This window comes from Atheta coriaria, unplaced genomic scaffold (assembly GCF_025399875.1).
Source record: "Atheta coriaria isolate IRGN ID8LTWV9N9 unplaced genomic scaffold, Caltech_Dcor_3.1 hic_scaffold_7_pilon, whole genome shotgun sequence".
NCBI classification, from domain to species: domain Eukaryota; kingdom Metazoa; phylum Arthropoda; class Insecta; order Coleoptera; family Staphylinidae; genus Dalotia; species Dalotia coriaria.
In genome coordinates, this window is record NW_027045449.1 from 11,100,480 (window position 1) to 11,113,354 (window position 12,875).

At 34.5% G+C, this 12,875-nt stretch overlaps 1 protein-coding gene and 1 long non-coding RNA gene across 13 annotated transcripts; one reads left to right on the top strand and one right to left on the bottom strand.

Annotated features, from left to right (window-relative positions):
• Positions 1–542: 542 nt before the first annotated feature.
• On the bottom strand, positions 543–12,516 carry LOC135795819 (uncharacterized). 12 transcript variants are annotated; one of them, XR_010549150.1, is made up of 9 exons: positions 12,399–12,516; positions 5,449–5,693; positions 3,181–3,232; positions 3,029–3,080; positions 2,860–2,970; positions 2,695–2,746; positions 2,532–2,581; positions 2,366–2,417; positions 543–696 (listed from the first exon to the last, which is right to left on the bottom strand). It is a non-coding gene; the product is annotated as an uncharacterized lncRNA (long non-coding RNA). The 12 variants fall into 12 exon arrangements; XR_010549153.1 differs by lacking the exon at positions 12,399–12,516 and adding an exon at positions 11,861–11,913; XR_010549154.1 differs by lacking the exon at positions 12,399–12,516 and adding an exon at positions 11,813–11,910 and having other exon boundaries at positions 2,860–2,911.
• On the top strand, positions 3,510–6,280 carry LOC135795818 (nonsense-mediated mRNA decay factor SMG8). The gene is made up of 5 exons (XM_065307611.1): positions 3,510–3,653; positions 3,713–3,842; positions 3,904–4,403; positions 4,461–5,110; positions 5,181–6,280. Exons 1-5 carry the CDS (start codon positions 3,607–3,609, stop codon positions 6,200–6,202), a joined length of 2,349 nt encoding a protein of 782 aa, XP_065163683.1. The 5' UTR covers positions 3,510–3,606; the 3' UTR covers positions 6,203–6,280.
• Positions 12,517–12,875: the final 359 nt, after the last annotated feature.

Here is a 12,875-nt window from a genome sequence, read left to right on the forward strand (position 1 = left end):
GAGAACGTGATTTTAAACACTTTATCTAAGTGAAATTTTGTTATCAGAGTAATTGTTTACATGGTAATCACAAAATTCAGTTAGTTCTATTCAATTTAGTTTTATTAAAAATCTGAAATACAATGTTCAATAGGGCTTATACGGTTGATGCTAGAACAAAAAAATACTAAGATAAAGTATTCCAAATAATATTTTGTCCAATCTTCTGCAATAAAAATTAATTAGTAAATGATATTTTTTTACATTAAAAATCAAGCATATTTCAGTTCAAAGTCTATGGTATTCTTAGCGTTCAAAAATGGGATTTGAGTGATTTGGGAAGGATTAAAATAAATATTTCAAAATTCTGAATCTATGCTTGTAATTGTTAAGACAAAAATGCATTATGCATCTACTATGCCTAATCGTTTCTCGTAGGTATATATTATGTTATTAAAAAACACTTACCTTTAGAATCATATCGCACACCTGGCATTAAAATTATAAATCTGAAAACGGCAAAATGAACACGAGGGATAATACAAATAAAATATAAACTCATATTAAGATGCAAATCGTTTATTAGAAAAACAAAACCATTGTGCTTAAATTGTGTATTAATTCAACAAATAAAATGAAACATCACATTCTATTTATTCGCTTGTTCTGTCGTCAATGAAACTCGTATTATTGAGCGCACACGCGTTTCCACAAACTCTAAAAAGGATACAGTTTAATTAATTTCAATGTATGTTTTCATCTAAAGAATTACTCTGATAACAATATTTCACTTAGATAAAGTGTTTAAAATCACGTTCTCTTTCGTTATCTGCAATAAAGAGCGCCAAATTTCATAATTTATTTTTTGCATAAGAATTGATGGACAAAATGAGAAAACCAGTTTATCGCAATTATCTTGCAAACAATTAACATTAAAGCAAAATAGTTTTCAGATTCGTAAGCAGGATAAAATTCTACATTATATAACACTTTAAAATTTTAAGTTTTTATCAATTATGTAATTACCAAAAATAGTCAATAACTCAAAAACTAATTAAGCTATCGGATTAATGGATTCCTTGCATAATTCTGCACTAGATTGAAAAATTTGAGGAAAATCTGCGTTGTGGTTTTATTTGGACTGTTTCAATTTTCACACAGATTTTCCGAAATATTTGTGTTATCAAAAAACAGATTAGATATCTTTCATCACGTTGAAAAACTCAATCGATTAGCGTTTTTGGTTTTGTTCTAGCGTAAAATAAATTTTTTTGGACCAAAAAATCATCAAGTGTAACCACTTGACTACTTTTAGGAGGTTTTTGTAAACTTCATAGAATCGAAAAACTAAATCTGCTATTTTGCAGACAATAATTATGACATGAAAAAAGTGCAACCCATTTTCCTGCAAGTTTTATAGTTTCCGAGAAAATCGCATTGGAAAATTGTTTTTCACTCTCTTAAATTTTCAAATTTTAAAATCTTATCTTATGCAGGATTTTACGCTGTACCCAATACTGTTTTCGGTTTTCGATTATCTCTATTTGTTTCCGAGATAATTGAGATTAAAGTGTCTCAGGAAGTACAAGTTGCAGTTAAATGCACCCATAGAGTAAACCGGAAGTAATATATAGTGAAAGATTATCTTAATTGGCTAATTAGAAATCTCTTTTTGCTTTTTAATCATTGTTGCAAGCACTAATTAAAATGCCAGGCGCCTCCGTCAAATTTTTATTAATTATGTTCTCAAACCAAAAAAAATAAAAATCTTAAACATTTTATTGCTAATTATGATAGGAAATTGCTTTATTGATAAATTATTTTAATAATTTTTTTTAATTTCACTAATAGTTTACAAGATATACCAATGCTAAATTTATCTGGATTAAATTAAATCATTAAAATTCAATTAGGGCCTAAATTATGACTGACTGATAAAAATATCACTAGGATTTATTGATAAGAATGAACTATCCCAATAGAATCCGCAAACAGAATTTAAAAATTCCAACTTTTAATTTTCAACATAAAAAAGAGAATAGATTTGCCTTTTTTATGACGAAAACTTTTCGTCAGTATTTTGACATAAAAAAAAATTGGACCAGAAAGTTTGACCCTGTCTTTCAACACAAAATAATTTTGTAAAAAAAGTTCGAGCCTGTTGTTCGACCGAAAATATTTTTTTTAAAAAAGTTCGACCCTGTCGTTCGACACAAAATAATTTTTAAAAATAGTTCGAAAAGAAAATGCAACTACTAGAAGGAAAACTACAAATTACTGCCCCATTGTAGTGACATCAAGGGGATCAATTTTAACAATACGACTAAAAAAAGTGACTTCGGACAATTACAAAACTAGTTATATAAATAATAATGCATTTACTTACAACATAATGCGAGTTCGGCCACACTTAGGGATCACATTCAGTTGCTACAGCCCTAAAACAAACAAAAATCAGAACCTCGATACACAAAATGCTATTTTTACTGTTTCAAAGTGCAAAAATCCAAAAACTAAGTCATGATTATGATAAAGAAATACAATGCTTATACTTTTATGTAAAAATGTCTCTCCTGCGAGGTCCCGTTCAATTTCTAGTGCCCTAAAACATACAAAAATCAGTGCCTCAATACACAAAAATGTAATTTTTATGGCTTCCAACTATGAAAATCACAAAACAAAGTCATGAATCTAATAAAGAATTATAATACTTACAATTTGATGAAAGAATGAGTCTCCTACAAGCTGGCGTTCAATTTGTAAAGCCCTAAAACCAACAGAAATCAGTGCCTCGAAACACAAAAATACCACAATTGTGGCTTTCGCGTATAAAAATCACAAAACAAAGTAATGAATACAATAAGAAATTACAATATTTACAATTTGTGGCAAGAATGACTCTCCTACAAAGTTCCGTTCAATTTCTAGATCTCTAAAACCAACAGAAATCAGTGCCTCGAAACACAAAAGTGCCAATTTTATGGCTTCCGCCTATGCAAAATCATAAAACTAAGGAGTCAAGAATAAAAAAAAGAATTACAATAATTACAATTTGTTGAAAGAATGACTCTCCTACAAGGTCCTGTTCAATTTTTAGAGCCCTAAAACATACAGATCTCAATTACTAGCCATTTTTATGGCTTTCCAGTGTGAAAATTATAAAACTAAGTCATGAATATAATAAAGAATTACAACACTTACAATTTGGTGCAAGAATGACTTTCCTGTGAGGTTCCATTCAGCTTCCACACCCCTAAAACAAACAAAAATCAGTCGCTCGAAATATTTATTAATTTTAATATTTTAGTTAAATTGCAATTCTCGAAAGATCAGCTAATAAAGGAAATGTATAAAACTAAATATATAACGAGTAATGCGTACTTCCCGGCTACCAGAACCAAACTAGTTTCCAAACATGTGAGCTGTTGTTTACATAGTACGAAATACTGATAAGCGCCTACTGGTGCAAACATTTTAAAATATTGACAGAGAGCAGAGAGTAGGCAAAGTTGCCTACAGCTGTGGGTTTGTAAAAGTACACAAATATAAAACGTAACCTGCAAGGAATGGTACAATTAAATAAGAAACTTTAAATTCTATCGAAGTTGTTATAGATAATATAACAAAATGAATTTAAACAATAAATTTATATTTCCTGACATGGATTTCCTACTGTAAGTACTTTGTAATTGCTTAATAACAGAATTTTTAATCAAAACCTTTACTTTTTTAGTGAGGATCAATTCAAAGATGAAAGAATTGTTATTGTTTCAATAATTGGCAAGTCTAAACTCAATTCCAACGGTTTCAAACTGAAAAGTCTTGGCAGAATGTTTACCGATTCGAAAAATCGCCAAAATTATGTATGTATCTTCTCAATTGTGTTGTTTCTTCACAAGAATAAGTTTATAATATTATTTTTAGTGTACAATTGAAGGCTATCATGATGTAAGCAATCAAGTAGTGTATCTGCATGTACACTCCTTCCTTGATTCAGACAATTTCATCAACAACTATGAAAAATTTGCTGCTGATTGCAAAGAAGATGATGGAAATGTGGACTTTTTATCAATTTATGACAAAATAAAGAGTGAAATTGCTAAACAACTCTTTATATTGTTCTACATCAGCCATTTGGTGATAGTCTACCATCCAGGTTGGACTTTTGACACAAACTACATCCAATATTTCAAAGCCATGGAAGCAATGGATCAAAATCTAATCGATGAAATATCTGCAGGATTAAAAGATGTTGGTAACATTGGGGAAGAATGGGTAACTGCAGGGCGATTTACCACACCTCGGATTATCTTCTATTTTGACAAGTGTCCAAAAAACCTTGAGAATATCAAAAAATTTGAGCACAACTTAGAAGATAGAATCTATCAAGTTCTGAGAAAGAGTAGAATAATTGCCATGAACAAGTAATACAATATATTAACTAAAATAATCATAAATATTAATGTTTAAAATATTTACAGAAGCATTTCTTTGTTCGTCATCCCGTTAAACGAAGAATTCGTTTATGTTTCCAATGAGAAACCAGTTGATATGCTGGGTGAAGCAGTGCAAGGATTAATTCTGGGTTGTCAACCAGGCGGAGTGCTTCAAATCCAAGCGCCATTTTGTGACGAGGCAGAAAACCCAAGAAGTTTCCAGAATTTCTTAAAGAGACACATCCAACAAGCAAGAAGTACTGGTTTCGATGAACGTTCCGGTTGTTATTTTGAATTACCAACAATGACTCAGTGGATAACTGCATCCAAAATCATTTATGATATTGTTAATAAACAACCTGTTATTAACGAACTGTGCACGGAAACGAAATTCTCGGAGCAGAGATGTTTAAAAGTACTTCCCATAGCGCTCGCGCGTTATCAGGAAGGACTACCAGTACGATACACTTCAGCAGTGCATGAAACAAGATTAGGATTCGCGTTAACATTGTTTAGTGCACAAGCCAGGGGACCAATGTTTCAGAAATACAATGAGCAATTAATAGCTGATTGTACTACTTATTGGGAAAATGGTAGACAACTCTGTGAGTTTTTATCTTTGAAGGGAAACCCTTGCACTATGGCGATTCTACATTCAGAAGATCAGGAACATTCAAGTGGTGTCAAATACATTGGTAAGTTTAATTAATTTCAAGTAATGTTAATTTATCATTACATTAATTGAAATTTATTACTTTTTTAAAGCTATTTGTGATTGTGGTCACAAACAAGGCTCCCGAGACGATCCCTATAACACCAAAGATGGAAATTATACATTCTACCACCTTTTATCAAAAGAATGTGGATGTATTAAGAATGAACACATTACATTCCCCTCTTTAAAGTCTTTACCATCTGATGATGTCAAGAAAACTAAAAGTTTGAGTCTCATTGACGATAAAAAGAAACAAAAGTCTGATAAAGACGACATTAAAGACACTGGTAATCATCTTCAGGGGATGTTAACACTTACCTCACCTCCAGGTCTTCTTCCTGAATACCCAAGTTGGTCTCTGGTTAATTACGGTACCAGTTCCCTCTACAGTCACAACATGGGACTGTCTGAAAGCCATCAACCTGGTTTCTGGCCCAATACAAACTACCTCCTACCATGGGATGTTGTAGTTTATGTTAAAATACAACACGGAGCAGGATCCACGAATTCTACAAGTTCCTCTTCCAATTCTGCAACAAATGCCACTCCTACGACTGTTGCACCTGAAGAAAACCAAACAGAAGGCTGTAAGTCAAAGAAAGACAAACAAAAATGGGTTCCACAATTTGCCGTGAAAGTTTTCATTGGTTTCGAATATGAATGTCCAAGAGGACATAGATTTATGCTCGCAGCGCCTGACAAGATCCTGAAAGCTGCTCCAGGCTGTATAGTTAAAGATAAAGGACAAAAAGTGGCTGAAAGTGATATGCCACTGTATTTCCCATGTCTATGTGGACGAGGGAATATGATGGCGCAGTTGATGAGGCTGCACGTTGTCACACCGAAAGCCGCCGTGCACGTTAAAGTAAATCCGAGGATTCAACCTGCTCCTGGCGCACCGATTTTCGTACCTACTTTAGATGGACCCACAACTCTGACGCAAGCAGCCTACTGGATTTTGCGTCTACCTTACATTTATTATTCAGAAAATACAAATTATCTGGATACGCAGGGTGGGAAATTGTTGGCTGGAGTATTCAGCGTGAAAAAGATCGACTACAAGGATAAATAAATGTTATGCTTTGCGTAAACCGTACATCTGGTTGTCTAACATTGAATAAATACGTTCATATTGTTTGTTAAAGCAAAATTTGTTTGATCACAGGTTAGGAAAGCACTTACGCATTACGATTTGTAACAAAGCATCCGTTGCGTCAGGGATTTTACGATAGAGGAGCAAACATTGCGTGCGCGTTGTGCGCCATTTGCAACGCAAACAAGTTCGGTGCGCAAGAACTTCAAATAGCAGTTGAAAAGCTAACCTTACTGTTAGTAATGTTAATACAAGCGCAATAAAGTAATAACTTAATATCGCACGCGTGTAACATTTTCCATCGGATTAAAATGGCGCCGGTAAAGTGTTATGAAATAAAATGGCGCCCGCGGGGACTTTCGACGTGCCCTTAACTTAACAAGAGCAGTGCGCTAAAGAGCAGCTTACGCAACGCGATCTGCAGTGCAGAAAATTATTCTACAATCGCTGGAATTATAATTTTCACTTATAAAGAGCGTCGGCGCGATCTTGATCGCTAATCACTTGCACAATCATTCGAATGTGCTATAATTGTCGCTGCGATTGAGTTGTGCTCTAGGTTTGTAAAAGGCAAGCGCGAAGAGAAAGAAAATCGGCCGGCTATAAATGGGAGCGAGCGCGCCGGCTCGCCGGATTTTGTGCGTGCACAATCGCAATTAAAGACAATTACCGTATTGTACATGTGCGATACCGGCGCGGCCCGACAAATCAATTTTGAAAGTCGTGGAATAAAATGGAATCGACTAAATGTAGCAAACGGGCGTGGTGCTATGAGAGTAACATTAAACCAATCCTTAAAACGTACCTTTAATCACAAAAAATACCGTATTAATTAAATAAATTATTTTTATGCTCGGATTTGGATGGATTTAGATTAAGAAATCAATCAAACGTAAATAATTGATACAATTAGAAGTTATTTTGGAGAAATGAGAGTAATTTGCTCCGCCTACTTGATTTATACGCATGCTTCAAGTTCAAACTAGCGCATGCGCAGCGTAAAAAGCATAAAAATTACGATATTAAGCAAATAAATTTGTTTTATGCTCGGATTTGTATGGATTTAGATTAAAAAATCAATAAAATCTACGTAATCAATAGAAATGGAGGTAATTTTTAAGAAATAAAAGTAAATTGCTCCGCCTACGGGATTATTACGCATGCCTCAAATTCGAACTGGCGCATGCGCAGCACAAAACATAAAAATCAATTTTAAATGACGATTTGTATAAATTTAAATCAAAAATCAATAAAACCTAAATAATTAATACAATTAGAGATTCTAATAAAGAAATAATAGTAATTAGCTCCGCCTACATGATTAATACGCCTGCGTCAAGTTCAAACTCGCGCATGCGCAGTTGAACCGCTCAAAAATTTTAATCGAGCTGAAAAATGACGAAACAATTATGAAATCCCACTAGCCCGTAAAGGTATACACACGATATACACCCAAACGTGGAGAGGCAGAGACAGGCGCGAGCGAGATCGTGCGGTGATAATAAAATAAAATAATATTGCTTATTAAGTACTCGCTGCTCTCGTACGTACGCGCACCGGCGCGCTGTGTATTCGTCGTGTAAACGTATAGCGCTAACCTTGACAGGTATAATGTTACTCAATGTAATATCAATCCGGCCGCGCGCATGATGCAAGCAGCGCGATGTTGGGCAATGCGTTTGTACACTTGTGTCACTGCTCACTCACCCGACCGGGTGCCAAGCGGTGTTTCAACACTGCAGCCAGCTGAAAACAAAGCTCCAACAACCAAAAAGAAGCAATTACGCGTAATAATGAAGAAATTATCATTATTGGAGGTTATGCGAAAGGTGTATCACGGGTTGCATATAGTAAAAAAAGCAAAAAATGTGAAAAAAGCGTTTTAAGTGAAAAATAATAATTGCATGAGAATTAGCCTAATATAATTAGCACCGTACATTAAGAACACACTCGACTACCGCGAAATAATTAGTGGAATTAGCGCAACCACGCGAATGAATGCAAATGAGTGCAATTTGAACTTGAGATGCACCGCTTTACGTTCTGGAATATTTACTCTCGAAAATTCTTCATTTTCTGATTCTTTGTGTTGTTACATAGTTTCAATAGTTTCAATGTCCGAAGTGTTGTCGGTCGAATGAACACACGTTTTAACACTGAACATTGAGACCTTGCGCACTCCTCAGGGACGTTCCGCGGGCCACGCGGCATTATTTTTTGGCGTTCATTCAAATCGACGCATTAATTCACTCAAAACTTAAAAATTACATAGATATGCGACCAGACAAACAACTATCACTTTTTTGTCTGGTGAAAGACAAAAGAGCGCGCGCAGTTCACGCTAAGACAATGGAAAATAAAATAAAATATGAAAGAGTTTATTTTTATTCCTTTCTGTTAATCATCCACAATTCATGAGGATGTGATTATTACTCATTAGTATTCATTATTTCCATTATTACTTCGTACTTTGTTGGGATTCGCATTTACATTTTTCCGCTCGTCATGCACAACCACGGCTATCGTAGAGGAATAAATTAATTAATTATAATTTAATTGGAAGCGAGATTTTATGCTCTTGTGTTTCATGTTGTGACGTGTGCATGGCGCGGTCGTGTGGCTTATATTATTAATATTAATTATGAAATCATAAAAGCTGCATCGGAGCGTAGTGTAAACGTATAGACCAAAAATTACATTAAAACGGAAATGGAATTATAACAAATAATAAAATAGACCTGGGGATTATAATGTATTGTGGCATAAATTGTTTACATCCACAAAGCAAAAAAAGCTTAATTATTTAACGCCAGGAAGGTTTTTACTATTTTTAACATTAATTTGTTTATAAATCATAAATATTCGCTTCCACGAGGAAGTTATTTCAATTCTGTTATTAGTTAATATAATGCAAAATCCAAGAAAACTATGAGAAATGTCTTAAAATGCGCAGAAAAAGCAAAAAATCATTACAATCGGTCTACGAAAACCCAGAAAATCTCAAAAATCAAAGATTTCATTAATCAGTTTAATTGTTCTTGGTTTAAACTCAATTTTATGAATAAAAACGTAGTTTTTATTGTTTAGTTGTAATTTAAATGTAAAGTACCAGGATATAAACTTTGATTCAACTATTGCGCGTTATCTTTACGCACATTTCGCTTGGAAACAATGAATTATTGTATAATTACTCAATACAGAGCCTCTGACAATGCGGATAAAAGTCGATCGTGAGTGTTTTACGGATGTTCGATCCACTTACCAGAACATTGAACTATCGGCAAGTATCCAAGTATCACAATAAATTTATAACACAAGTAAATCCTCACAAAGTTCAAAAGAGTTTAAAAATTTACTTAATCATTAATTCTAGCATAATTTAAGTTAAATTTATGATGACAATCAATATATTTAGTATTTTTTGTCGTTTTTAAATATTATTTGAAGAATTTTACATTTTTTGCGTTTCAAATGCAGTAAAATGATGAAATATTGTAAAAACATGAATCATAGTTCACGGTTTAAAATTGCTGCATATTTTACGAGTGAAAAATTGACTTTGGTGTCAAAAAGACCTGCAAAACAATTTGAAACTGTCGGGTCATAGGTCGTTAGCATTTTTTCATTATTGAATAAACTAACACTGCCAATTTTAGTCGTTCACGTTATTTCCGCTATCCATTGCATAATTTCGCTTTGATATGTAAAAAACATTAAAATTTTAATATTTTCCATTCCAGAAATACAGTACACATAAAACCGTCTAAAAATTCATGTGAAAAACTTTAAAATTTCCACGAAAAACTATTAAATACAGGGAATTTGTTAGAAATTTCCAAACTATGAGAATTCCCCGGTTTAATACTTCGAATTCCCCATAATTTAATTTAATTTTTTTGTTTTTGACATTTCAATGCGTGCATTCAATAGTTCAATGGCAATGTCATTGAAGAATGGACGAATTAAAACGCGAAAAAAACACCTTGCACGTTTTCGAATGCCACGGAGCGCTATGACTCCCGAGCGAATGAATTTCGCGCTCGGGTGCACACGCGCGACGTGCTCCTGACGCCCGAGTTGCTGAATTACGACCAATACAAGCATTAAAACCATTACACGAACACTCGGTTTCAAACATTTCCGTCTCGGGCACTGCTTTTATTCGCTGGATACCTTGACTTCGGAAACCGATACGTAAATCCCGCTATTAGAACCAAACTCCCATTAATTTACCAATAAATTCTACCGATAAACACGATGAACATTAATATGTAGGGGAGAGTAGGGTAATGGGAGTCAGCGGGTAATGGGAGTCACCCATATATCCACGAAACAATAGTTACGAGTACCGCGTAAACGGCGTTCCTACCTCCGTTCTGGCCCCCCAGTGCCACCCCCAAAAAATCATGCAAATCGGTGCGTGTATCATTGAGATACGCCAATATTTTATTTTTGAGCTCCGCTGATCTAATTTTACGTCCACGCAAATTAGAAGATAAGTGTCGAATATCTTGGAATATTCGAATGAAACTTTTATATAGTCTTAGTTAAACATTCAAAATCGTGATGTGCAGTTCAGATTACATTAATGTTTTGAAGAAATATTTTTTTTGTTTTTTTTTTTCACAATAGTGCAATTGTGGGCAATGGGAGTCATGCAACTCCCAATGGACGTTTTTGTCTTTAGTCCCCTCTAAATGGCCTATAAAAAGCAATGTGACTTATTTTTCAATAGCCTTCATGCAGAAACGATACTGCAGGAAAGTAACAAAACTTATGATTCCTATATTGGCACTGATGACTTATGCCAGGGCGATGGATGAAGATTTGGAAAACTGATGTCTAATGTGCAACGATTTAAAAAAAAAACAATTAATTGTGGTTCATAGCACTTCATTTGGGCTATGGGCTCATGTGAAATGCACTGGGTGGGACTTTGCGGAATATTATGTTTGCGATATCTGCTAGATTTCGTTTGATTCCGATTGTCTCCAGGGTGACCACCATTACCCGCATGTCGGTGTAGTGGGAGTCAAATCTGTTTTTTTTTTAAACTTTAATAATTTCAAAAATTGATTGTCAAAGTGACTGAAAATTATTTCAAATAATAGGTATTTAAGTAAACAATGCTTATAAGCGATTGCAATAAGTATTTTGTTTATAATTTAAATTATATTTGAGTTCTCCCTTAAGTGACCCCCATTACCCTCTTTTACCCTAATATTAACACGTACTTTCATTTCATAACTTAAGCCCCGCCATCATTATTCTATAACCTATTATTTCCGTTTTTATGTACAGCTATGGCGTGTTACTACCCGAAGTAAAGAACTTGTTACTTGATGGACAGAAATGTTACAAATGTTCGTAAAAACAACGCCGCCGCGCGTGATTGCGAGCATTGCGGTGTTTTGTTGTCGTGAGCGTTTGTGGCGAAACAAACGAGCAGCGAAGAATGCATTAATTACTCACTCACCGCGCGTTACAACCGTTCGATACATGAAAAACACCGAAATTGGGATCTAAACGCTGCGATTGCTTCATAAACGGGTAATAATTGACGAAATATGAGTTAAATGTGATAATTACCGTGAACCTTACTTCGGACTCTGCACTGGGACCACGAAAAACACTCACCGTTTATGTTTATAATGCTTAAAAACTATAAATGTGTAAGCACTTTTTCAAGTGACTGTCAAATCATAAAAGATTGACATTGAACAAGTTAGGTTTTTGTCGCGCATGCGTCATGCACAATTTTCAAAAAAATTAAACTTTTATTTCAAACTTTCAAATGTTTAGCGATTGTTTTTATTTAAATTAAATATTGATGTATGCATTTTTACTAGTTTTCCAATGTTTTTGTACTTTACGCGATCGAATTCAATGAAATTTTAATAAAGTTCGCACGAAAACTATCAAGGTCAGAGGTTAGTTCAAAAAGCAAGTGTTGTTGACACGGAGGAAATTCCCTAGATTCAGATAACCGACTCCTCTCATAACGAGTTGTTGCGAAACGTGGAATACATGATGAACTAATCAACGAGACCAGAGTTTCCATGCATTCACACATTCTGGCAAGTAATAGCGTTAATATACACGAATGCTTCTCATGAAATCTAATCGATTACAAGCGTGTCGCCGCGCGCTCGTTTGAATGCACTTTTCTGCTTACCGTTTGCGTAACAGCGTAACTGTTCCCCGTTCTGGCACTCTTGAATATTACCACATTACACAATAAACACTCGTAAACCACGCTGTGCGCCGCCGGCACACGGAAATGACCTTTTTACGTTGAAATCGTCAGAAAAAACTCTCATGCGCAGTGAGTATATACATTCCGCGTATAATTGGTTGCCTATACATCAATGAAACTGTCAAAGATCACACTTGCCGTTGGATCGGTGTTTGCAAAATTTTAAACGTTGATTGGGAAATAGTGTGTTTGATTAATTAAATGCTTGAGAAATGTTGATGTTATTCGTTAATTGTGCGGCAAACAAGCGCGGGAAAACGTTAAACACCGTCATTAAAATCAAAAACAAAGGAATGTCAACAGTGTTGCCAACCTGGCAACCAATACTACCAACTTTTTAACCTTAAAACAAGGATTTATTCAAATTTAAAGGATGGTAAGGATGCAAAATAATAC